The sequence below is a fragment of the Hippocampus bargibanti genome, linkage group LG15 (genome assembly GCF_051943395.1).
Source record: "Hippocampus bargibanti isolate YZ-2025 linkage group LG15, ASM5194339v1, whole genome shotgun sequence".
Lineage (NCBI taxonomy): Eukaryota > Metazoa > Chordata > Actinopteri > Syngnathiformes > Syngnathidae > Hippocampus > Hippocampus bargibanti.
In genome coordinates, this window is record NC_142748.1 from 2,589,647 (window position 1) to 2,613,368 (window position 23,722).

Below are 23,722 nucleotides of genomic sequence, written 5' to 3' on the forward strand. Positions count from 1 at the left end.
CGCTTTGATTGAACATGTCCGTCTCGTGTCGTAGCGTGGTGTACTGACACAAGTGCTGCCGGATCATCTCCACTCGCTCCAATTCCAAGCGTTCCAACTCCTGCGGAAAATACAACAGGTAAGATTTGGGTCATGGAAAAATGATGGATGAGTGATATCAGTGTCTGAAATTTATGACAAAAAGTTAGCGGACACATGAGCAGACAAGTCTGAAAAGTTGCCTGCCCGGCCATAAAGTTGCCTGTCCGGATATAAAGTTGCCTGCCCGGCTATAAAGTTGCCTGTCCGGATATAAAGTTGCCTGCCCGGCCATAAAGTTGCCTGCCCGGCCATAAAGTTGCCTGCCCGGCCATAAAGTTGCCTTCCCGGCCATAAAGTTGCCTGCCCGGCCATAAAGTTGCCTGCCCGGCCATAAAGTTGCCTGCCTGGCTACAAAGTTGCCTGCCTGGCTACAAAGTTGCCTGCCCGGCCATAAAGTTGCCTGACCGGCCTTAAAGTTACCTGCCCGGCCATAAAGTTGCCTGCCAGGCCATAAAGTTGCCTGCCCGGCCATAAAGTTGCCTGCCCGGCCATAAAGTTGCCTGCCCGGCCATAAAGTTGCCTGCCCGGCTACAAAGTTGCCTGCCCGGCTACAAAGTTGCCTGCCCGGCCACAAAGTTGCCTGCCCGGCCATAAAGTTGCCTGACTGGCCTTAAAGTTACCTGCCCGGCCATAAAGTTGCCTGCCAGGCCATAAAGTTGCCTGCCCGGCCATAAAGTTGCTTGCCCGGCCATAAAGTTGCCTGCCCGGCCATAAAGTTGCCTGCCTGGCCATAAAGTTGCCTGCCCCATTTTTCACAACTTGAAACACAATAAGACGACTAATCGCAAAAAAAAAAAAACATTGTTGCGAAGTATAAAGGTTTTTTTTTTGTATGAAGGTAGTACCTACCACAAATGCTCCCTTGCTTAATTTATGGTAAAAAATCCCTTTGGCGAAGATTTTGCTCCAGTTGTCGTCATGGTGCACAATGCAATGATTGCTTTGCGTTGTCTGCTAAAAGCCACGTGGCTCCTCTTTCTAAGTGCCTTTCAAAACTTTCAAGTGTACTTTACAGTCACGGTATTGTCCGAAGCACGAAACAGGCTTCTGATTGGCTGCCATGCCGAGTATGCAAATTGTATGCAACTAGATGCATATTGCCAAACGAACGTTCATTTGGCAATTTGTATACTCAGCACGGCAGCCAATCGGAAACCTGTTTTGTGCTTCGGACCATACCGTGACTGTAAAGTGCACTTGAGACTTTTGAAAGGCGCTTAGAAAGAGGAATACACGTGGCTCGTAGCAATTTGCTTGTAGCTTTTGCTTTATTGACTAAAACAAAAGTTTGATTTGTTTGATTTGTTTTTTTTTTTTGAAGAAGTTGTTGGCCACTCGGGCCGAGACGTTTTGAAAGTTGTACGCCCGACGTAAAAGTTGGACGCCACGGGCCTCAGGGCAGACGTTATTTCAAACACTGCTGATATATGCTGTTTGCCCTAAGAGAGAACTATCAATTTATCATGCGTTAAAAATGATAACCTAATAACGTGATAAGCTCTCCACTGTAGCAACTGCTGTCCCTAAAAGGCTTCTCACACTGTTATTGACGTCAATGTTTAGCCACTGTTATACTCGGTTAGATTCCTACCGTCGTTATTTACATTCCCGAATCGTGAGGTCCAAACATAAACTCACCAGACTGGAAGTGACCATCTCCTCGAACCATTTAGACTGCGATTGGTTGTATAGGTCCACACAGCGCATGAGGTCATCTCCTATGAACGTGAACAAAATCGATGTGTTTAAATGCGAGTTATCGCCAAGTGCCTGAACGTTAACTCATTCACTGCCATTCACAAATGTATTCTGGAATTGAAAATATGACGCGGAGCGCCATTCCCAAATTTGTTCGGGATTTGTTTTTTCTTGCTTGGGTACCAATAAAGTGCTGGACAGACCTCTGGTAATGTTTTTTTTCTCCTTCACAAGGGGGCATAATTTCCCCCTTTTCCATGTTTGCGCTTTATAATAATAATAATAATAATAATAATAATAATAATAATAATAATAATAATAATTGCATTTCTAAGCGCCTTTCAAAATCTCAAGGTCACTTTACAGTCACGTAATCGTTGTTCCAGCTTCAGCTGTTGTTAAAGGGCTATATAACTATCTACCTAGCTATCAAGCTATCTATCTACCTAGCTAGCTTTCTACCTAACTAGCTATCTACCTAACTAGCTATCTATCTATCTCGCTATCTACCTAACTAACTATCGACCTCACTATATAGCTAGCTTACTACCTACCTATCTACCGATGTATCCATCCATCGATCTGAAATAGCTAGCTATTTACCTGGCTAAATAGCTACCTGGCGATCTACCTAGATATATACCTAGCTTGCTAGCTATCTACATAGCATGCAGAATTATTTTGTAACACAATCTTAACTAACTATCTAGCTTGCTATTAGCTATATAGCTATCTAGGTGGCTAGCTATTTAGCTAGCTATCTGTTGGCTATCTATTAGCAATGTACTAGCTAGCTAGCTAGCTTTCTATTTACTTCCGGGTTAAGTGAACGTTGGAGCGTGTGGCTGCCGCTGTTCAGCCACAGAAAAACATATCCTGTGACTGTAAAGTGACCTTGAGTTTTGAAAGGCGCTTATAAATGAAATCTATTATTATTATTATTATTATTATTATTATTATTATTGATGAGAAGGTTTCTTCAGCCGTCATCTGTACAAAAGTGAACTTTTGTACAGATGACGGCTGAAGAAACCTTCTCATCGATGGACCACTCCTGTACGACTGAGAGCTTACACAGACGTATTATTATTATTATTATTATTATATAAACCAATATGTATGTATTGCATTGTATTTTGGACAGCCACCCCCATTTCAAACTCATATAACGTCAGACCCACATAATTTAGGAATTAACTTTTTTCTGATGAAAGAAGAGAGTCTATGATTTCTTACGCTTCATGCAATGTTTATGTAGTCCCAAAAGTCAATATACTGTGGGTCCTGGAATTTGAGTGAAAATGACAAAAACCCTGGCACTGGCGTGGGCACATTTTTACACATGGCCTCGCAGTTACTGAGTTACTATCTGAGCCAGATAAAATGTTTTGTACTTCAATTCCTACCTAAAGAATATAAAACTGTGCACTTTTGATTTTCGTTAAGAAGTCTAAGATGAGTTAACTACATTAAACAAAAAAAAAACTAAATGACCGAATACAGAAACCACTTATTAGAACAGGAAGTACAGTCAAACTTGCTCATAAAGAAACAAAAACACAATGTTGGGAAAACCCGAGTACAATTACATGACATATAATGAAAGCATGTTATGAGAAATGAGTCTTTGTTATGGGAGCTACTTTTGTTATGGTATCATCCCTTGCACCTCTTTCCCTCACACTCAAGTGATTGCGGGAAAGTAGACCGAACGAACGGCATCAACAAGCGTTGCTGTTTTTCTCCTTCGTTGCATAAGCGCCACAGAGGAGGGAAGACTGCGCTCTGTGTGCGCATACAGAGGGACTCTTTGGATGGAGGCTATTCACATTTGTTTGTGACAGCATGTGGTCGGTGCCTGGCTGAGTCATGACATCACATGGCAGAGAAAGTGGACATCTGCTTTTTTTTTTTCATCTGAGAGACGCATTTCTCTGAAATTTGTTGCAATTGAAAATACACCTTATAAATCCAGCCTAGTACAAGCAGCATGTTGAAGCGACTGGATGGACATTCAGTTTTGTACTCTTGACACTTAGGACTCCCTTTTCATGTCCAGCGCAAGCCTAGTGATAGGCGTGGTCAAATTTTGCACACGGTGACCAATTTCGGCTCATCCGCTGTCTCAATCTGAGCCACGGTAATGTCATTTTCAGTACACCGCAAGTGACAATATTGCCGCCGTCCTGAGCTAGCTAAACACCGATTGACTGTGCTGCTTAAGTCGTACTCCAAGTGACAAAATGGCCGCCCTACTGAGCGAGCTAAAAACCAATGACAAAATGGCTGCCCTACTGAGCAAGCTTAAAAACCGATTGACTGTGCTGCTTATTTTGTACTGTAAATGACAAAATGGCAGCCCTCCTGAGCTAGCTAAAAACCGATTGACAGTGCTGCTTAATTCGTACACCAAGTGACAAAATGGCCGCCCTACTGAGCGAGCTAAAAACCGATTGACTGTGCTGCTTAATAATACATTGTATTTACAAGGGCCTTTCAAAACTCTCAAGGACACTTTAAAGGCCACAGATAAGAATTTGTACTCCACAAACACTATTTTTTCATGAAATGTATGGGTTGACTTCCGCGTTTAGTGTAACTAGCATCTTACAAAATCCTTTAGCTTATCTGTTGTCTGAATTTGAGCCTCGGTTGGTTGTTACCTGAGCCTCTTCGCAACTGTGATGTCATTTTCAGTCGACCACAAGTGACAAAATGGCTGCCCTACTGAGCAAGCTTAAAAACCGATTGACTGTGCTGCTTATTTTGTACTGTAAATGACAAAATGGCCGCCCTCCTGAGCTAGCTAAAAACCGATTGACGGTGCTGCTTAATTCGTACACCAAGTGACAAAATGGCCACCCTCCTGAGCTAGCTAAAAACTGATTGACTGTGCTGCTTAAGTCGTACTCCAAGTGACAAAATGGCCGCCCTACTGAGCGAGCTAAAAACCGATTGACTGTGCTGCTTAATAATAATAAATTGTAATTACAAGGGCCTTTCAAAACTCTCAAGGACACTTTACAGGCCCAGGATAAGAATTTGTACTCCACAAACACTATTTTTTAATGAAATGTATGGGTTGACTTTCCCGTTTAGTGTAACTAGCATCTTACAAAATCCTTTAGCTTATCTGTTGTCTGAATTTGAGCCTCGGTTGGTTGTTACCTGAGCCTCTTCGCAACTGTGATGTCATTTTCAGTCGACCACAAGTGACAAAATGGCTGCCCTACTGAGCAAGCTTAAAAACCGATTGACTGTGCTGCTTATTTTGTACTGTAAATGACAAAATGGCCGCCCTCCTGAGCTAGCTAAAAACCGATTGACGGTGCTGCTTAATTCGTACACCAAGTGACAAAATGGCCACCCTCCTGAGCTAGCTAAAAACTGATTGACTGTGCTGCTTAAGTCGTACTCCAAGTGACAAAATGGCCGCCCTACTGAGCGAGCTAAAAACCGATTGACTGTGCTGCTTAATAATAATAAATTGTAATTACAAGGGCCTTTCAAAACTCTCAAGGACACTTTACAGGCCCAGGATAAGAATTTGTACTCCACAAACACTATTTTTTAATGAAATGTATGGGTTGACTTTCCCGTTTAGTGTAACTAGCATCTTACAAAATCCTTTAGCTTATCTGTTGTCTGAATTTGAGCCTCGGTTGGTTGTTACCTGAGCCTCTTCGCAACTGTGATGTCATTTTCAGTCGACCACAAGTGACAAAATGGCTGCCCTACTGAGCAAGCTTAAAAACCGATTGACTGTGCTGCTTATTTTGTACTGTAAATGACAAAATGGCTGCCCTCCTGAGCTAGCTAAAAACTGATGGACTGTGCTGATTAATTCGTACTCCAAGTGACAAAATGGCCGCTTTCTTGAGCTAGCTAAAAACCAATTGACTGTGCTGCTTAAATCGTATTCCAAGTGACAAAATGGCCACCCTCCTGAGCTAGCTAAAAACCGATTGACTGTGCTGCTCAATTCGTACTCCACAAACAATCTGGATCAGAATCCCATGTTTGAACAAATGGAGTTGCACAGATTGTATTTTTTTAAAGAAATATTTGGATTGACTTCCCGGTTGGTGTAATTAGAATCGTACAAAATCGTTTTTATCTTAATGAGAATGCTAATCTATGAGCTCCATTATGTTGTTGATCATTCCTGGTTAAACATGTGGCGGTAAACATTGTATCTGTATCAGTCTATCATCATTCTGAAAGTCAATGCGCTACATTCACCGGCTGATCGACATTCCTACCCTCAATTAAATCTGCGGATAGTTAGCGAGAGTACACTGACTGTCACGGGATACGAACGTTTATTACGATAAAGTGCACATTCATACTATGCTATGGAACTAATCAATCAAGTGAACAATAGAATCAATATATTCTGACCTGCTTGAGTGGATTTCCTGCGGGCTTTCTTGATGTCTTCCTCAGTCTTGGTATTGAGTTTGATCTCCAGTTGTTGAGTTTTCAATTCCAATTCTTTCTGTCTGTCAGCCAAAGCTTTACGGGCCTATAGGGTACACACGTTATCGACACCCAAATATGTCAAGGGGAAAAAGGTGTCTGTCTTTACTCCATGTGGCACAAATGAATGCGGGTAATAAGTGAATTACAACGTACATGCATGGATACTTAGTGTCAAATTCGGACCAAAAAATAAACAATTGTTTAATTTTGGGACGGATCCTGTAAAAAACAAAAAAATACAGCAACATGATAATGTAGGAAGGTGTAGTTTCTCAGTAATTGCCGTTAAAATCTCATCTCAACGTAAGATGGTTACAGCTAAGCACTGGTTTAAAACCTATATACAATACATTGAGTGAATATTTGAACTTGGACCTACATATTTGCATATTTGGTCTCAGTGTAAATGGAGTAAAAAATGTAAGTAAAATAATCAGTCAATTTGACCCGAACAAAATTTGGAACAATATTTACTGAAAAATGACTGTTTTTTATTCAGTCAGTAAATTTTACAAGGCAAGTTTTTTTTTTTTCATATTTCAATCGCACAGTATTAGCTTCTGGAAAAAAGGGAGAAAACATTCAGGGTTTGATTAACAAACCCATAACCTTAAGGACAACCGACGCCTCCGGACAGGATCACTTCAAATGACTTCTACTGAGCGTATTTTACACATATTCCACGGCATATAGCTATATTTTACGTTTTAAGACTCGTGCTGAATATTCAGGAAGTCTTGTTTTCGAGTTGATGACTATCCCCACGTGACGTCACGTTTGGAACGCCCCTGACTGAGAAAGCGACACACAATGCATTTTGGGTACTTTGTTTGTTCTGAAAACTTCGTGTTGATGGCGAAATTAGAAGGAAAACATAAATAACGCGATGGTGAATCGTTATGTGTTGCACCAAGACTACTATTTGATACTATTTGACACAAATTCCCAGCAGACAAATCAGCCCATTTCCAACGGAGCTCGGGCGCCATCTTGTGCATTTTCTGGGATGCTACATTGGAGTCCTGACGGCTCGAATTGATACGCTAGGACTTCTTTAATCGATTGCAAACATGTATGCTTTCCTCTTCAGAACTTTTTCAATCATATTCATAAGTGGATGAGTAACAAGAAAGCATCTTCTCCGAATCTGAAGCCATTGTTTTGATTCTAGAGCAAGGCAAGACGTCCTGGCGTGACATCACGAACAAGGGGCTGGGACCTTCTGAAACTCGACATCTCCGAGGTCAGTTTGAAGTAGTTTTGGGACACTTTTAACTCATTTTTATTGATGTTTTGCATTTGACTAAAAATATCAGCCTGCATGTTTTGGGTATTTTAGATGCTATAAAACGTTTTTCAGATGTCAGTTAGGAAACAAAAAAATGGTTATCCTTTAAGGTTAGTTAGTCATCGCTCAGTAGCATGTTGGATGACTTTATAATTTTCTAAGCATCTTCATAAAAGATTGTTTTACTGGAAATTGATCCCCCGTCCCCCCCAAAAAAAACATGTCTACCTTTTCCACTGAAGCATATCGAGTCGCCAGCTGCTTCCGTAAATCCGTAATATGATGGTCGAACCTCTTCATATCTTTCTTAAAGTTCTCCCTGAAGCTCAGCAAAGGTTTCTCCACTTCACTCTGCAGCTGAACCACAATATAAAAAAACAGAGTGGTTTATTAACACCCATTGATTTGTTTCTCTTTTTTAATTTTAAACACACATTTTGACATTTTTAAGGCTTTTTTTTTCCACAAAGATGAGTAATAATATGACCACTAATAGGACTGGAAAAATTGGGAATACTCGAGCTAGCATGTAAAGTAGATGCTAACTGTATGTACTCTTTCAGATCTGTATCAGTTTTCAGATCTATACAAAACTACTATTCATATTTTTTTGTTAAAAGAGGATATTTTTTTCTATATTGTTATAAAAGTGTCAATTACTTTTGAGGAGAACTTCAGGTGAACCTCCCCTTCATCAGCCAGACTTTTCTTCAACTGGGCCCATGCCTCCCCCAACGTCCTAAGAGGCGAGAGGGACCACACACACTTTTACGTTCAGAAAAAAAAAAAATGGGTAGGACGTGTCAAGGAAAGGGAGGAGTGTGGTAGATGACGGTGAGCACGCACAGCTGGGGGATGAGTAGAGAGGGGGACGGTGCAAAAGTTCAGCAGCTACACCGGTAACCAGTAAATCTGCAAAACTGGAGGTCCAACTGCAGTTCAGCAGATAATTAGGATGTATTAGACATGTGATGCGCTCCTTGCCTTATGCCTCAACTTTGGGCTACATAACCATGAGGAGATGCGCTTCCTCAAAGATAAGTTAGCTCATCATATATCTTTTTGCAAGAGGAGACGTTTGTTGTGACAGAAAGTGGATGTTTGTGGGATTAAAGCGAGAAGAGGCGGATGCCTTTAGGGAAGCAGGTTGTTTCAGAGTTAAGCGCTCAGAGGAAGACTGATTCAGTACACCCAGAGTGGTTTCTACAAACTTGCACCATCCCAAAAGTCATTGACGAACTTTCAAAAAGCTATTAAGATTTTAAGAACAATTTGTGCTTTTCAATCTACTATCCCCAATAAATGTACATATTGGAGAACTATTAACACATTCACTGCCAGACAATGTGCAAAAATGTGTCCACTCCACTGCCAGGGTTTTTGTCATTTTCACTCAAATTGCAGGACCCACGGAATATAGAATATAGAACATTCAATTCAGCGTAAGAAATCTTACTCACTTCTTTCATCAGAAAAAAAAAAGTTAATTCCTAAATTATATGGGTATGGGGTTATCTGGGCTTGAAATGAGGGCGGCTGTACAAAATACAATACAATACATCCATATTGATTTACATTGCGCTTTAACAAAGCACTAACATGGACAAAAGGCAAATGCTGGCCCTTGGTGGATGACTATGCAGGCCTGAGAGCCCGGTAGGCTGTTATACCCAAGACCAGTACAGACGCGCCCCTACTTACGAACATTCGAGTTACAAACAATGGCACATACGAACATTTTTGGAGTAATATACAGTAAAGTCTCGTTATATCGATATTCAAGGGAGTCCGAAAAAATATCGATATAACCGGGACTATCGATATATCCGACCCTGTTTGCATGTAATTTTCTCCGTGCGTGCATAGAAATAGTATCGATATAACCGGGACTATCGATATATCCGATATTGATATAACGAGACTTTACTGTATGTAGTATTCTCTCCAGTTGTACATGTACATCTTCATAGAGCATATATTTTATGAAATGTTTATTTTTCAGTACAAACCAATACAGGTTACTTATACAAGCCTTAAACCTGCTTATATAAATCTTAAACATACATTGCATACAAAATATAGCACTGAAGCAACTTATGAACAAATTCACCTTACAAACAACCATTCGGAACGTATCTCGTTCGTAAATTGGGGAGCGTCTGTTTATGGGATTTTGTGTTCCTTGACAAATATATTTTAATTTTTCTGTATTTTTGGTCCTGAAAGAATATTCTTAACTCATTCACTGCCACTCCTGAATTTATTCGGGACTTGAAAATATGATGTGGAGCGCCACACGGGAATTTGTTCGGGTTTTGGTTTATCTCTCGAGGGGGTGCGAATAAAGCGCTGGTCAGCCCCCTATAACTTGGGAATTAATTCTTTTTTCCGATGAAACAAGGAAGTCTAAGGTTTCTTACGCTGCATTTAATGTTTATGTAGTCCTAAAACTCAATATTCTGTGGGTCCTGGAACTTGAGTGAAAATGATAAAATCAGGTGATTGAAAATAAATTAAACAGTTATATTAATTTAGTAATTTGTACTTTAAAGTTGTTTTCCATTTAACTTCACCGTTTTTGGATTTTTTTTCAAAATCGCTGAATTTTTACATTTACTGTTCAAATACTCAGTAGAGACTCGCGGTGAGGCAGCAGCCGGCTGAGCCTCACCATGGATTGCGCAATGACTATGCCAACTGTGCTGGCTTGCTCTGCAGTGAGACCGCATTGCTGTCCCTCCGCATATTGCTTTTAAAGTGTTCAAACACTTGTAGTATATGAACTAAATTTCTACAGTTTAGCTCAGGGGTGTCAAAGTCATTTTTTGCCGCGGGCCACATTGTAGTTATGGTTTCCTCTCGAGGGCCATTATGAATTTGGGGATCCCATTAGAATGTTTAAATTCCTTCAAATATTACATATAGAGTACACAGCAAATTAATGAATAACTCGTTTTCAAATCTGAAGTCAAGAATAATGACTTTTATTGTGGTTGACATCCAAAAATATGAAATTTTGGCTCAGATTTTAGCAATCATCATGGAATTTAACAAGTTTGATTTGCTTTCGCGGGCCGAAAAAAATGATGTGGCGGGCCGGATTTGGCCCGCGGGCCTTGACTTTGACACCTGTGTTTTAGCTGGTGTATATAATGTAGAGTCACTTTACATTATAAACACTACTGTACTACACGGTACTACAGTGTTTATTTTATTTTTATCAAAACTGTGTGCATAGGTGAGGCACACAGTTATCCTGCCTCATGACAGGGGGTGCTGGTGATTACAGATTCTTCTTGCGCCTCCTCGGCTGCAGAATAATAGAATTAGTGACAGCAAGCTAAAGTAAACAGTTAGCAAGTTAAGTGCAACCATCCAGTTATTTTTTTTCGTGTTGCTTGGCCTTATTTTCAGAATGGAGGTTTACATATCTAAATAGAGAGACTTTTAAAACTGAAGAAAGATAAGGAAGGCTTCTACAAAGAAGTTATCGACGCCTTTCTTTAGAGGGAGCGGTGCTGGACTTCATTTATAAGTAAAGGTAACACAATAATCAGGTTTTTTTAATTCTTTTTTTCTATGCTGCAGTTTATATAAAGAATGCTGAAATGACATTTCAAACAAAACACGTTAACTGTTTCCAATCAAATGGTGAATAAGCTACTCTGTAAGTTCATATGTTTGTAAATCTGACTGTGACGACGTCAGTGCCTCACCAGCCATGAACCTCACCGCACGTCACTGGAATGAGTTAATGTTTAGCTGTTAACAACGTAACATTGCATAAGCAGTCATATTGGACTAACATGGGATAATTTACATTTTGGACTGTAGAGACCAGCCACTACAACTACAAATAAGATTTATGAAAAACATGTCAAAGTGTCAGATGATTATAGAGCAATCCCAAAGCTTGAAGGAAATATGGCTTATTTTAAGGCATATTTCGGCATGGGCTACTTGGAGCGTAAATGTAACCGTTCGAGGTACACATATTTTGTCTTGCAAAGCAGGATTCTCAGGAATAACTTCTTTCCTTCTGTCATTCAAACGGACAGGGACATTGGGAGGAATAAAATGTGGTCACATTCCTTGTAATCACACTTTCACCTCACAAAATAAAAATATGAAGGGCTGGTACTGGGCTGGAAGTACTCGAATGGCAGGACCCAAGCAACAAAACAGCAATTGTCCTTGACAACAGAGCAGGCTTGGGTGAGAAACATAATGGGAGGATTGTGCTCCATGTTTCTGAGTGTGGGCAGACTGACTCAAGGGTTGATATGGAACAATTCTATCCCACTTCGGCATTTTACAAGCAGTTTAGTTGGAAGTTACGACCTAAACCTCAACATATTTTTTAATCATTCGTACTTATATGAGAGTGTGTGCCTTTCCAGCAGCTCCTGTATTTTGTTTTTCTACTTCTTTCTTTCCTTTCCTCTTCCTTTCATAACTTTGCTGCAGTGTTACTTCAGGGTAGAGAGAACGCTGGCTGCTCACCCGCACAAACAAAAAAAAAGTTCTTATCCCATGACTGTAAAGTGTCCTTGAGAGTTTTTAAAGGCGCTTAGAAATTAAATGTATTATTACAGTAAAGTCTTGTTATATCGATATCGGATATATCGATAGTCCCGGTTATATCGATACTATTTCTATGCACGCACGGAGAAAATTACATGCAAACAGGGTCGGATATATCGATAGTCCCGGTTATATCGATATTTTTTCGGACTCCCTTGAATATCGATATAACGAGACTTTACTGTATTATATCCTGAACCTAAAATTCGAAACTTAAAAACCACAGTGTATTCTGCACTATAAGGCACTTCAGAGTATAAGGCGCATCGTCACTGAATGGCACATTTTAAAACGGTTTTCATACATCAGGCGCACTGCATTACAAGGTGCATAGAATAGAAGCTACAATACTGCATATACAATCATATATACATCATAAAACAGATTGAAGCCTCCACTGCGTCTGATCATAGGAACATATAACTGAATAAGCAACGCGCAATTGTGCCACATTGCCTCCTCCTCAGTTTCCAATCGGCCAATAAAAGAGTTTATCACTAGTGCACTACATCAAGCAAAATAGGCATACTGTATAGTAATGATTACCATTAGAGCTGAATGGTGAGTATAGTTTTTGCTTTTTTCAACGTTGCTGTGCCCATGACCATTTGGTGTTTGGGAGCTTTTGACTGAGTGAGTTGCATAAGTTGACATAAGTCTTCTTGTGCCGGTCCCAAGCCCGGATAAATACAGACGGTTGTGTCAGGAAGAGCATCCGACATAAAAGCTTGGCCAAAACAAACATGCGGATCAAACCTCTAAAGATGGAGGACACTGATTTGCTGTGGCGACCCCTTGACGGGAAAAGCCGAAAGGAAAAGAAGATCACTAGTGCAGTAGGGAACAAGCACTAAATCACAGCTTCTTCTATCTCCCAAAAGATGTCCCTCAGCCTGCTCTATCGACTGTTTCCATGTTTGTTTGTCCCCTCTGAGAAGCCGATAAAGCGCCACCTGAGTGTGATATCCCACTGTTGCCAGACGAGTGAAAACATAGCAGCTGCAAATTGTCGACTGTCCTGGCTAGCTCAGTCAGTCTCAGAGTATTGTTTGCATTATTCGAAGAGTTATATGGTTCTATTTGGCGTTTGCCACATCCCCTCACCTGAGTCACATCATTGAGTAGGTGACAGCCCATTTAGCCAGCTTCTTCTATTGTACTGTGTTGGAAGAGTTTTCATGCCATGCGGTCAAGCCCCAAGCATTTCCTGGCAATGATCAAGTTTATTCTTGTCACGAGTGTTTCCCTGAAGGCAATTTTCAGTTGCTCCTTGTTTCCTTGAGTAACTGACAGTCTTGTTTTCGAGTGTAGTCATTTTGTGTTGCAACCTTTGAACGAAATGTTTATTTTTCATACCTGTTTCTGCTTCCAGAGTCCTTGGCTTTCGGGTTGCCTCCCGACATATCAGGAAGTGTCACGAAATGCCATGATTTTGTCTTCTTCGTTTCCTTTTGGCTTTTCCCTTTGAGGGGTCGGCACAGTGAATCAGTGTCCTCCATCTCCAGAGGTTTTATACGCATGTTTGTTTTGGCCAAGCTTTTACGTTGGATGCCCTTTCTGACACAACCCTCTGTATTTATCCGGGCTTGCGACCGGCACAAGAAGACACTGGCTTAGGTCCCCTTATGCCATGGTTTTGTAAACTTTCAATTTCTGACTGAGAAAATAGGGGGTTATTTCTGCAACAGGTGTAGACAACCATACCGTTGGCTGTGTATGTGTGACCCTTCCCTGCCCGTCTCAGGACGATGGGGGACAGAGCTTTCAGCTGCTGTGCCTCCAAACTCTAGAACTCACTTCCTTCCAACATTCGTAACATCGATTCTCTTCTGACCTTCAGATCCCATCTCAAAACCCACCCATTTAAAATTGCATTTTCTGTGTAGCTCTATCTATTGTTTCTATTTATAGTTTTATTTTATTTATTGTATTTTATTTATAATTGTATATTATATCCGAAAGGAAAAGAATAAGAAGATTTATTATTGTATCTATGCTAGTCTGTGACTGTAAAATGTTCTTGAGAGCTTTGAAAGGCGCTTGAAATAAATGTATTATTATTATTATTATTATTGTTATGATTATGTAATGAAAATTAAGAAACCACATTCAAACTCATCGTTCGTTTTTTCCATCATTTGTAGTCACATCGTACACACAGAACTTCCAAATCGCCATAGGAGCTCATTGTTCAAAGATGTCAAGTCAGGCGACGTGTACAAAGAATTTCTAAGGCACAGGTGTCAAAGTCAAGGCCCGTGGGCCAAATCCGGCCCGCCACATCATTTTTTTCGGCCCGCGAAAGCAAATCAAACTTGTTAAATTCCATGATGATTGCTAAAATCTGAGCCAAAATGTCATATTTTTGGATGTCAACCACAATAAAAGTCATTATTCTTGACTTCAGATTCGAAAACGAGTTATTCATTAATTTGCTGTGTGCTCCATATGTAATATTTGAAGGGATTTAAACATTCTAATGGGTTCCCCAAATTCATAACGGCCCTCGAGAGGAAACCATAACTACAATGTGGCCCGCGGCAAAAAAATGACTTTGACACCCTTGTTCTAAGGCATTGAAGTGTGGGTAGTCAACTGTCAGGAATCCAACCATGCATCGCTTGCAGCATCAAATTGGTTTGCATGACTGTCATCTCAGAAGGAAGGCGCTTCTAAAGAAAGCCGGCAAAAAAAAAGTTTGTTTGGAAAAAAGCAGACTAATGACGTGGAGAAATGGCAATGCACCATGTGGTCTGATGAGAACAAGTTGGTGTCAAGGATGTGTCTTGCTTACAGTTATGGATGATGTGGATTGGTGGTGAGCTACACGTCAATGAGAAAACCAGTCGTGTCTGTTTGTAGTGTGGCATATCGAAGCAGAGCATTATCACCGTCCCTTCGGACATTGGAAAACATTTTGCCAAAATACAGATCTCAAAGGCAGCTATAGCCGTATAAAAGAAGTTCAACATAAGAGAGATGATCGCAAATAAGAGGGTGGCCATTTTGCCGTTTTTGAATGACGTCATAGGTAACGAGAAATTACCTTTCACCTGTTTTCTAAAGCTGAGCCGAATTTGGTCGTAAGTTGAGCCTTGAGCAACTGCGGTGTCATTTTCCGCTTAAATCACATTCCCCTCTCGCAGTACGAATCACAATTTGACGTAAATAAATATTGCTGGGACAACAAACAGCATTACGTCTTTTCGCAATGTAATTTTTCAGTTTATATGGTCTACACTACAGGTGTCAAATTCAAGGCCAACCACATCAATTTATTCGATCTGCAAATGCAAATTAAACTTAGGAAATTCCATGCTTGCAAAAATCTGAATCAAATTTTCAATGGAGCGCCATTCCCGAATTTGTTCAGGTTTTGGTTTTTCTTGCTGTGGGCCTGATAAAGCACTGGTCAGACCCCTGGCAATGTTTTTTCCTTTTGCATTTTGTTCAGCCGCCCCCAGTTCAAACTCAGATAACTCCAGACCCATATAATTTAGGAATTAACTTTTTTTCTGATGACAGATAAGAGTCTAAGGTTTCTTATTCTGCAATGACTGTTTATATAGTCCTAAAACTCAATATTCTGTGGGTCCTGAAATTCGAGTGAAAATGACAAAAGCCCTGGCACTGGAGTGGACACATTTTTGCACATCATCTGGCAGTAAATGAGTTAATGCGATTTCTCAGTGAACCAATAATACATAAAATGTACATAAAATATTAAGTGTATCTATATTGGACAATTGCAAAGATTCCTAGTGGAATGGATTTTATTTTTGTTTGAACAAACCACTCATAGGGGAGGTTAACTCACCCGTCTTCCTGGCTTGCAAGCGGGATCTGGGCAAGTTTGGAGAGATTCTTGGCGTAGTCTTCTTCTATCTTTATCCTGAGAGGGAAGTAAAGAGTTTCGTTACCAGTTGTGCTCTTTGCACAATGTGCTCTATGACTGCGCATTTCCTGGGTTGTGCAACACAACAATGATGTAGCATACAAAGGGGGAACCACGTTTTGGGACAGTACAGTTTGCATGGCAACCCGAGAATGAAGCATAACAGAACCCGAAAAGAGGAATGGAAAAAAAAAAGAAGGTACCTTTCCCGTATAAATTCGGCCATCTCTTTCTGCATTTGTTTCCCCTTCAGCTGTTTCTGCAGTAAAACTTCAAAGCCGGTGATGTAGTTGTTGCCCTGCGAATCCTTATCAGTCTAATATATAAACACAGCAAGCAAACAAGAAAGGCATTGAACAAACACTTGGCAGTCAACATAGAAATGTCGCACTTGGCGGTTTTATCAGCGGCTAAGTCAGCAAAACGGGCAACAGCCTAAAATCAGATTCCGAGCTGCTTTTTAAGAGTAAATATAACAGGCGTCAAATCCTGGAACAATCCATTTATCACGAATTCAAAACAATGCATTCAAACAGCAACCTAGTATTTAAATGCCTTTGTCTTTGACGGAATTAGGGGCTTTGCGTAGCGTGGTGCGCTATTCACAGCGATCCCGCGGTTGTGACAACAGTAACCATGCGGTTGGAAACTGAAAGGGAGTTAAACTAAAACATAATAAGACAAATAATAAATTATAATCACTCCAAGCAACGAAAAACAGTGTTACTGTGGTGATGACAGAACCACTTTGAACTTCGAGAAGACAATGTAATCAAAACAATGTCGCGGTATGCTAACTACTGCTATATTAGCTATATTAGCATGAAACGACAAAACAATCATGACTTACAAAACTTAACATGGCTTGGCTTTGCTGATCACAGGTTTCCTGATTGTGAAGATTGAGGAAATTCTCAGGAATTATTGTTTTTCATTTGATTATTTGAGATTTATCGCCCTGCGTGGGTTTTCTCTGGGTGCTCTCGTTTCCTTCCACATTCCAAAAATATGCATGCCAGGTGAATGGGACACTGTAAATTATTCCGAGGTGTGACTTTCAGTGTGGGTAGTTGTTCGTCGATGTGTGCCCTACAATTGGTTGGAAACCAGTTCAGGGTGTCCCCAGCCTACCGCTTAATGATAGCTGGGGTTCAATTGCCGTTCAAATTGATGAAATGGTCTGGCTCTTGTCTACTTTTCTGGAATGTTGTGTACAGTTGTTTTCAGTCAATATTGTAAAGAAATAAACAAACCAACAATTATTTACGCTGGGGTTTAAAACAACAATCTATCTATCTATCTATCTATCTATCTATCTATCTATCTATCTATCTATCTATCTATCTATCTATCTGTCTGTCTGTCTGTCTGTCTGTCTGTCTGTCTGTCTGTCTGTCTGTCTGTCTGTCTGTCTGTCTGTCTGTCTGTCTGTCTGTCTGTCTGTCTGTCTGTCTGTCTGTCTGTCTGTCTGTCCGTCCGTCCGTCTGTCTATCTATCTATCTATCCATCCATCCAAACACACCCATCCATCTATCCATCAATCCAAACCCACCAATCCACCCAACCCCCCAAAAAACATCCATCCATCCTCCCATCCATCCTCCCACCCATCCTCCCATTCATCCATCCAACCCCACCCAAACACAATCCACCCAATTCATCCTCCCATCCATCCATCTATCATCCATCCAAACCCATCCATCCATCCATCCATTCAACCACACCCAAACACAATCCACCCATCCATCCGACGTCACCTAAACACAATCCATCCATTAATCCACCCATCCAACTTCACCCAAACACATCTCCATCCATCCATCCATCCTCCCATCCATCCATCCTCATATCCATCCATCCAACCCCACCCAAACACAATCCACCCAATTCATCCTCCTATCCATCCATCATCCATCCAAACCCATTCATCCATCCACGCACCCATCCATTCATCCATCCTCCCATCCATCCAACCCCACCCAAACACAATTCATCCACCCATCCATCCATCTATCATCCATCCAAACCCATCCATCCATTAATCCATCCATCCATTCAACCCCACCCAAACACAATCCACCCATCCATCCAACGCCACCTAAACACAATCCATCCATTAATCCACCCATCCAACTTCACGCAAACACATCCCCATCCATTCATGCATCCATGCATCCATCCATACATCCATCCCAACCGACCCATCCATCCACCCAACCCCTAAAACCCCTCCATCCATCCATCTATCCATCTATCTATCTATCTATCTATCTATCTATCTATCTATCTATCTATCTATCTATCTATCTATCTATCTATCTATCTATCTATCTATCTATCTATCTATCTATCTATCTATCTATCTATCTATCTATCTATCTATCCAAACACACCCAGCCATCTAAACACACCCATCCATCCATCCATCCAAACCCACCCATCCACCTAACCCCCCAAAAACATCCATCCATCCATCCATCCTGCCATCCATCCAACCCCACCCAAACACAATCCACCCAATTCATCCACCCATGCATCTATCATCCATCCAAGCCCATCCATCCATTCAACCCCACCCAAACACAATCCACCCATCCATCCAACGTCACCTAAACACAATCCATCCATTAATCCACCCATCCAACTTCACCCAAACACATCCATCCATCCATCCATCCATCCATCCATCCATCCATCCATCCATCCATCCATCCATCCATCCATCCATCCATCCAAACATTCCATCCATCCAAACCTTCCATCCATCCAAACCTTCCATCCATTCAGCTATCCATCCTCCCATCCAGTCATCAAACCACACCTAAACACAATCGACCCCATCCATTCATCTATGTATACATCCACCAATCCATCCATTCATCCAACTTCACCGAAATACAATCCATTTACCGATCCATCCATCCATCCACCCATCTATCCATCCCAACCCACCCATCCATCCACCCAACCCCAAAAAAAAATCCATCCATCCATCCAACTTCACCCAAACACATCCCCATCCATCCATCAATTTTTTTTACATTGTTTTTTTTCAGTGCTATTTTAAATACAGAGCTTTGATCTCCATTTGTTGTCATTTGAGAACCAGGAAGTGGCCTGATGCTCACCAACTGGTTCACCAATGAACTCAACTGAGTGATGCTTACAAGGTTACATCCCATTGAGTTTCAAAAACACACCGATAACAAAACCGGGTTGTAGATTCACCGCAGTGTGTTTGCATCACACATCACACATGGTAGAGATTACCGGTAGACCGCAGGAGTTGGCGACTTATACACAGAGCATCAGAGGCCAACGGGATCTTGTGCTGTCCCTCGAGATCAATCTATTATCCGGCCAACCACTGTGGTAATTTTCACAAAAAGCTAACATGCATAGTTGTCAAGGTAACAGTGTAACATGAAAAGATATGGTGTTGTATATGTCCACAGGGGAGCACAGGGATATTATTTGGTGAAACACGAGGAAGAAAGGAAATGTAAACAGAGACGAAAATGATTTTTGTGATATTTGTTCTTGGCAGATGTTAAACAGACTCTCAATGCGTGTGACTGTGGTTTTCGTAGTAGTAGTTTGGTCTGTTTATGATAATTGTGTTTCCAAAACAGACTTTTATCTTGGCATTCTGTGAAAACAAAATGAAGGTAAACCCACCCAGAAGTAGTCACAGTAACTCCATTCGTTTGGTTTCAGTAGCTGTTGTTCTGACATGGTGGCAGGCAGAGGGAACGTCACACAATTGATCTGCGAAGAGTGAGACAGATCAAGAGAGCATCACAAAAAAAGGGCAGATTCCTTGGTAATTTATCCAAAGCCATGTTGGAAAAGAAGTTGAAACTGTAAAATGCAGAAACAAAATAAATAAATTACATTTAATACAAACCAAACAAATCACTTCCTCCTGAATCTGGATCATGTAATCTAATTTTGCTTTTCAAATGGATGAAATATGTGTTGTTCAAAACATTTTCATTGGAATGAATTAATTCAATTTAAAAAATAACAAAGGGATTATTCTGATCCCAGCAGTTTGCTGGTTTCAAGAGTGGATTTGAGGAATAAAATGTGATTTCAATTAAAATGGATCTGTACGCAGTACATTCCGATTTATTTTCAACTGGTTTCAAACCACATAGTTGAAATTATAGAAAGCATTTTCCGCACTATAAGGCAAACTAAAAGCAAATTTCTCAAAAGCCAAACTCTGTGCGCCTTATATTCCAATGCAATTTATAAATAACTAGGGATCAATATTCAAATTTCTTCATGTAGTATGTGAAATGTTCTGTCACACCTGCAGCATTTGCGAAAGCACGATATTAATGAAGCTCTATTGTATTGTATTCTCTTTGGTGTAGCTCCATCTAGTGGATTCATAACACATCCCACCCACTAAATATATTTTATTCTATGTACCTTAATAATACAGTGTATTTGGTCATTTTAAAAATCGTAAAAAGCTTGGATCGGATCAAACATATTATAAAATAATAATAATAATAATAATAATAATAATAATATAAACAAATAATACATAAATAAATACTAACATAAATAAATAAATAAATAAATACATAAATGCTAAAAGAAATAAATACATACTAAAATAAACACATAAATACTAAAATACACACATAAATACTAAAATACATAAATAAATAAACAAATACATTACTAAATAAATAAATACGTACTAAAATAAATAAATAAATAAATAAATAAATACGCACTAAAATAAATAAATAAATAAATAAATACTAAAATAAATAAATACTAAAATAAATAAATATGTTTTTTACAATCAACACACTTTTGCTACAGATTAAATTATCTATACACCTGGGCCCCAAGATCTGTTCGGGCATTTCAAATATAGTGAAGTGATCTCGGAAACTGGCAAAGAAGTGATAACATCAGCAAATGTTAATACTAAAATCTGCCCTGTTGCACTGAACTGAGTGTTTGCACTTAGTGAGACATTTTTGGGATCTTTGTCATTCTTATTGCTGGCAGTGAGGCAACAGATGTTGTCAAGCTCTTTTTTTTGTATTAACGATAGGTATTCAATGCCTTTAACATCGCATATACCCCTTAAAGTGCCTTGGTATAACCCTCAAAGGTAAGCGTTAACCCCATTTGCCAACTACTGATTTAGATAATCAGACTTGGATTGTATCCAATATGTTGACAGACAATAATTGACAGTTTTAGGAATTCCCTCCCTTCAAAAAACCCGAGGGATGTTTCCTAGTGCAAAAAGAAACAAAATATGGATAGAACTGAAGTATCAAGCACTTGTCTGTAAGGGGATGAAGTCAGATCCCATGACAACAAAGGGAATATTTCACCGCTCTGGTCGGAACATTCATGCTGACAAGTTCAGAGTCAGAAGTCAAACGCCCATGCAGACATACGATTCCAAATGTGACCAAACCATCAGCAGGGGAGGAAAATACATCTATAAAGGTGCAGAACATTAAAGTTCAAACTCGGTCACCCAAGACTGGCAGCATTTTGCGCAAGGCTTGCCTTCGAGTGCAACATAAACAAGCAATATATCACATCAAGTTTGGATGAGACCGCACCTCGAACTCGACTTGCACTGGCCGCAAAAATAAGAGCTTTAAACTTCATTTAATGTGCCTCTGATGACATCATACGATTGATTTAGGAGATCAGAGGAAAAAGTATGAAGAGCTTGAGCCAGTGCAAATGATCCAGTCAAGCTGCCCTTGTACAAAGCGGCGTGTGTGGCCAAAGCTTGACAGTTCATAGCTCATGGATTTAAACAGTTTTAAAACAAAATAGCAGAAATTTGGTCACTCAAAGGACATAAACTAAAAAGGACTTTTTATCTGTAAAAATAAACTTATGGAAAAAAACTTCAGACCTATTAGTTTGTAGACCTATGGTCTACAAACTAATAAGGGTGTTCAGGGTAAGAAAATGTACATTGTTCAAGTCTAGATTATATACAGTTGTATCCGTTTGCAATATATGTATATATGTATGTATATATGAATTGGTGTTTTCATGTTTATTATGTTTGTTAAAGTAATTATAAGTGCCTTGCATGCTGGGTCCGAGAGGACAGTAATTTCATCTATGCTGTATGTCATGCATATTAGCATATTTGACAATAAAGCTGACTTTGACTTTGATATGAATGATCAAGTTACAATGGGGTTTTTCCCAGTATTTTTATTATTTAATCAAAGCCGATTATTGCTTTTAGTTTTATCATCAACAGTTTGGTTGCTTGTTTTGTTATTGACGGCATGTTCGGTACCATATCGTGACGTAAACCTTTGGTCTTTTACAAACCGGGGTGACCGCATGGAGTCTTTTTGATGCATATGCACAGTTTCAACCAAAGGCCCGCTTGATTTATTGCCGTGTCTGTTACATCAAAGGGCCTTTAGATTTGTAGCTTTAACTTCAGTCTGCAATGCTTTTGCTTTTCTTTTTTTCTCTTCCATAAACTCGTAGCTTGTTTTCGGGATGAGGCAGTTTACAGTGACACTGAGGGATGGGGAATCTAAAAAATGAGGCTCTCCCTTTTTTTCCTATCTTGATGTTTAAAAAAAAGCATGGAGTTGTTACTTGTGGTGTACAGTTACCGTATTTTCCGATGTAGAATGCGCACAAGAGTAATAGGCGCACCCCCACTGAATGAAAGGTTTTCCAAATATAATACGTATATAAATACAGTAAAGTCTCGTTATATCGATATCGGATATATCGATAGTCCCGGTTATATCGATACTATTTCTATGCACGCACGGAGAAAATTACATGCAAACAGGGTTGGATATATCGATAGTCCCGGTTATATCGATATTTTTTCGGACTCCCTTGAATATCGATATAACGAGACTTTACTGTATATAACGTTTTTTCTAAATATAAGGCACCCCACATTATAATGCGCTACATTCGAGGCTGGGTTACGCACTACTATTGGGGGAAATGGAGTCGGTGGTTACGAAGTTGCAAACGACGTGCCTCAATATTACTATACCTATATAAGAAGCACCTGCGTATAACGCACTTCTTATGAAGAGAATGAAAGCTCTTGGGTGTGCCTTATACATCTGTTATTATTATCAATACCATGTCATTGGTTGCGATGGAAGCACAAACATGCCTTGAAACAATCAGCCGGAAAAGAAAAAAACGATGATGATGATGATGATAATAATAACAATAATAATCAAAGTCAAAGTCAGCTTTATTGTCAAATATGCTAATATGCATGACATACAGCACAGATGAAATTACTGTCCTCTCGAACCCAGCATGCAAGGTACTTATAATTACTTAACAAACATAAACATGAAAACGCCAATTTATAATAATTTATAATTTTTATTTTTTTATAATTTTTAATTTATAATTAATATTTATAATTAATAATTTATATATATATATATATATATATATATATATATATATATATATATATATATATATATATAATATAATTAATTATAATTTATAATTAATAATTAATTAATAATTTATAATTTTTATAATTTGTTTATTAAGATTAAGATTATTAAATCTTAATCTTAATAAACAAATGTAAACATGAATAAATGAATAGATAAATGAAATAAATAAATAAATAAATAAAAACACATGAATAAATAAACAAATAAATAAATACA

The 23,722-nt window shown here is 39.4% G+C and overlaps 1 protein-coding gene and 1 long non-coding RNA gene across 2 annotated transcripts in view; one reads left to right on the forward strand and one right to left on the reverse strand.

Annotated features, from left to right (window-relative positions):
• gas7b (growth arrest specific 7b) overlaps positions 1-23,722 on the reverse strand; it is a 63,785-nt gene that overhangs the window by 3,747 nt on the left and 36,316 nt on the right. The window contains exons 6-13 of the mRNA XM_089014822.1: positions 19,707-19,796; positions 16,232-16,344; positions 15,951-16,025; positions 8,210-8,288; positions 7,778-7,906; positions 6,181-6,304; positions 1,720-1,799; positions 2-100 (exon numbers count right to left, since the gene is read on the reverse strand). Of these exons, the coding sequence (XP_088870948.1) occupies positions 2-100; positions 1,720-1,799; positions 6,181-6,304; positions 7,778-7,906; positions 8,210-8,288; positions 15,951-16,025; positions 16,232-16,344; positions 19,707-19,796 (789 nt within the window). The remainder of the gene's footprint in view (position 1; positions 101-1,719; positions 1,800-6,180; positions 6,305-7,777; positions 7,907-8,209; positions 8,289-15,950; positions 16,026-16,231; positions 16,345-19,706; positions 19,797-23,722) is intronic.
• The window catches only part of LOC148887092 (uncharacterized), a 53,544-nt gene continuing 36,137 nt past the window's right edge, over positions 6,316-23,722 (forward strand). The window contains exon 1 of the long non-coding RNA XR_016117301.1: positions 6,316-7,504. This is a non-coding gene — a long non-coding RNA (uncharacterized LOC148887092). The remainder of the gene's footprint in view (positions 7,505-23,722) is intronic.